This window comes from Dendrobium catenatum, unplaced genomic scaffold, assembly GCF_001605985.2.
Source record: "Dendrobium catenatum unplaced genomic scaffold, ASM160598v2 fragScaff_scaffold_71, whole genome shotgun sequence".
NCBI classification, from domain to species: domain Eukaryota; kingdom Viridiplantae; phylum Streptophyta; class Magnoliopsida; order Asparagales; family Orchidaceae; genus Dendrobium; species Dendrobium catenatum.
In genome coordinates, this window is record NW_021318533.1 from 1,854,314 (window position 1) to 1,857,874 (window position 3,561).

General features: G+C 35.0%; 1 protein-coding gene across 2 annotated transcripts in view; it reads right to left on the minus strand.

Annotated features, from left to right (window-relative positions):
- Positions 1–407: 407 nt before the first annotated feature.
- Positions 408–3,561, minus strand: part of LOC110104251 (1-aminocyclopropane-1-carboxylate oxidase-like) — a 4,896-nt gene continuing 1,742 nt past the window's right edge. The window contains exons 1-2 of one of the 2 annotated variants that reach the window (XM_028695491.1): positions 1,793–1,983; positions 408–1,247 (exon numbers count right to left, since the gene is read on the minus strand). In XM_028695491.1, the coding sequence (XP_028551324.1) occupies positions 656–1,247; positions 1,793–1,953 (753 nt within the window). In that variant the 5' untranslated portion in view covers positions 1,954–1,983 and the 3' untranslated portion in view covers positions 408–655. Of the gene's footprint in view, positions 1,248–1,792; positions 1,984–3,561 lie in introns of those variants that run through there. The other variant, XM_020833272.2, reaches the window with a different exon arrangement.

A 3,561-nucleotide genomic window follows, 5' to 3' on the forward strand; every position in this document is an offset into this window, starting at 1 on the left:
TTGACACTCAAAGAGCTTAATTACGACTGACACAATTCCTGATATTGATGTTAACCAATTAATGTACAAACATGTAAAACTGTTATGTATTTTCAGAAATGATATAACATTTTTCATTCATAATGATGCTACCCAGTTTACAAACAATCACTCCTATTCGGTAAATTATTACATTCGGTGTCCGGATTCGTCCAGACATCAATCCAGACGCGTCACATCACCAAAATACACCGGGACCTAGTATATTCTAATGACGTGACGCGTTTGAATTGGATGACCGGACGTAATAATTCGCACTCCTATTTATCATTGGTAAAACATTTTTCACTTATGAAACTATCAGAGAGTAATTAAGCTGCTACTTACTCTATTGATTAAACTGTTCATACAAAGAAGAATTAAACATCTTAAACAAACACCCACTTTTAATTAAACATCTTAATGTAATTAAAACATGCATAGCTTAATTACATCACTTAAACACAAGACTAATCAAGCTCCCTCCACCGTACACAATACTGGGAGGAGCTGCAGGCTTCAAAGCTAAACAAATTAACCACGAGTAGCTATTTAGCTTATTATATAACGACATATTATATATAGTCAACAAGAGCAAATTATTGAACACCAAAGCATAAAAACAACCATTAATTAGTTAATTAATCCCTACAGACTGAAACCTCTGCTCCTTATCCATAAACTTTTGCTTGGCATAAACTTCCATATAATCCCCAAACACAAACCTCGGGTAGCCAGCTTTCTCTATTTTCCCTCCGCCGCTCATCACCGCCGGCTCGATCACCGCCTCCAGCGCGGGGTTATAGAAGGAAGCAATAGAGCGACGGTTTCCGTTGGCCGAAGCGAGCACGCGGTGCAACGCGCTTTTGTAACGCCCGTTGCTTATGACCTCTATCTGATCTCCGATGTTTATTACGATGGTGTTGGCGAGTGGCTGAACGTCGAACCATTGGCCATTTTTTAGTACCTGAAGGCCGCCCACTTTGTCGTCTTGGAAGAGGAGGATGAGTCCGCCGGCGTCGGTGTGGTTTCGTAGGCCTCCGACGCGGTCAGGACGCGGGCAAGGCGGGTAGTGGCTTACTTTGGTGCCGAAGAAGGGGTTGTGGCTGCCATTACCTGAGAAGGTTTGTTTGATGTAGCCTTGGCTGAGGCCAAGGTTGTCTTCCAGGATGTTCAGCATTTTCTCTGCTAACTTCTTCAGCTCCAAACGGTATTCTTTCATTGTTTCTCTGTAGACATTTCATCGGCTCACCCATCAATATCAAGCTTTGTAACAAAAGCTAGAGATTTTTAGTTGAAATCCACATTTAATTAATTTTTTAACAGTTTATGAGATAAGAATGACAAGTCATGCACAAGATGGAGTTTTTATTACAGCATAAAATTCATTAGTGATGGTCAACCTTATAAATAAATGTCTAGGGGAGTGTTGGTATAAAATTCATTAATGATGATCAACCTTATAATCAAAGTTTCAGCTACTCAGAACCATGATATCATCGTCCTATCCATTTTTTTTTCTAGAAGGATGCTTGACGATGTGACTAATCTTTGGCTGACCTAGAAGAGGCACTCACCCAAAAAATTTCTTTCCCCGCTCTTGATTAGCCCCACTTAAGAAAAGTTGCCCTTCGAGGAGAATCAAGTACGGATTATGAGGTTTTCAATCTTACTCGCTCACCAACCAAATTAAGCAATGGTGGATAGTTCTATCCAAATTAATCAAGAAAAAGTAGGAAAAATTAGTATGGAGTTCAGTGTTCATAATAATTACTTGAATTGAAGTGGATTGGATGGCCATTGGTTGTCATCCTGCAGGATAAAGACATCCTCCCAGTCCACATCATCCAATGTTTTGCAAGCTTCTCCACTATCAATTAAGTCATTCAGAAGCTGAACAGCCTTGGAATCCTTGAAGCCCTCCTCTCTCTCCATCTTATAACACTCTGAACAAACCTTCTTAACTCGGTCGTTGTCATGTTCAATCATCGAGAAATGTTTTTCTATAATCATGTTATTGACTAGTTGAGTTTTTCGATCACTGGCGATCTTCGTTTGAGAGTTTTCATATGCAAAGATTCTGATTTCTCAGCATAAATTTATGGCCATAATCGTCAAGACTATTTTTTTTGTTTAAGTTATTCAATAAGTTTTGAGAAATTCAGAAACTTTTATATGAATAGCAATTACGTCGCTTGTTCACTGTTCATTATCAAATTTGTTAATCGTTTTTTTTCTTTGAAGACGATTGAAGAAGATGAACTGACGGTTTTTTTTTTATTTTTTTATTTTTTCATTTGCGGTTACCGTAATTGAAAAGATGCAACTATTCGAGAATTGAAGTTATTTAATGTAAAACGGCATTTTGAATGGTTTAAGCATAAATTATTAATGCTGTTGTACTATTGCCTTAAAGAAGACGGTTACTTTTCATTAACTGTTTGGAATTGTTAATTACAATTAATAATTCACAATTATTCTGTTTTATGTGACGTTTCTCTAATTGAGTTTTTTGCTAATGAATATTTATATTCATTATAATATTAATTGATTTGACATCAATGCAGAACTTTAATCATAAGCCATTCTTCATATTAATGCTTACTTAGAAGTTAGAACTGCATATAAGATAATATCTATTTTTTGTTTGATGCTTCGTGAAACGGTACGAGCCATAATTAATTAATATCTCTATATTTCATTTCCTGTATTGGATTGAGTGGCTTTTGATTTCTTCTTGCTATAGTTAATATTCATATGAATTTTTTTTTCATGGAATATTAATTCTTTTGTTATGTTTACGGAATTGGATAAAATAAATAGGAGATGCTTATCTTATTTTATGAGAATATTTCTCATTTAATTTAATTATTCATTAATTTAAAATTAAATTAAATTGAAATAATATGTCACCAAAGTGACCTCTATTAGATCAATTTATTTAATATAAAATTAATTGAATAATGCTAAAGATTTTTCTAGTCTATGCGAAAATTAATCGGCCCAAAGGAAGATTAATTTTTGGTCGGACTCAAAAGATATAGTTATAAATATTTGATAATTTAAAATTATTCATGCATATAGTAAGTCGGTCCAAAGAAAGGCTTATTATTGACAGAATTTTTTATCAATATTTATTAACTATAATTTTAAGAGTACCATTTACAAATTATAATTTCTGTCCAAAGACTAAATTATGATGTTGTTTTAGGTATCTTATAAAGGGCCCACCATATACTGTTGCTAATTGTGCGTTAATTTTGTTCTTTTTCAGTTAATGTTTCTTCTATATCTGCCAATTTGAATAACATTCCAGTGCTTAATGGCTCTAATTTTAAGAAATGGAAAGAGCACATTACTATTGTTCTTGGGTGTATGGATCTAGACTATGCGATTAGGACTGAACGCCCTCCTGCCCTTACTGCGGAAAGCACTATTGAACAAAGGGCAAATTTTGAAAAGTGGGAGCGTTCAAACCGCATGAGTCTTATGATCATGAAGCACTCAATTCCAGATACCATCAGGGGTGCAATGCCTGAGGAG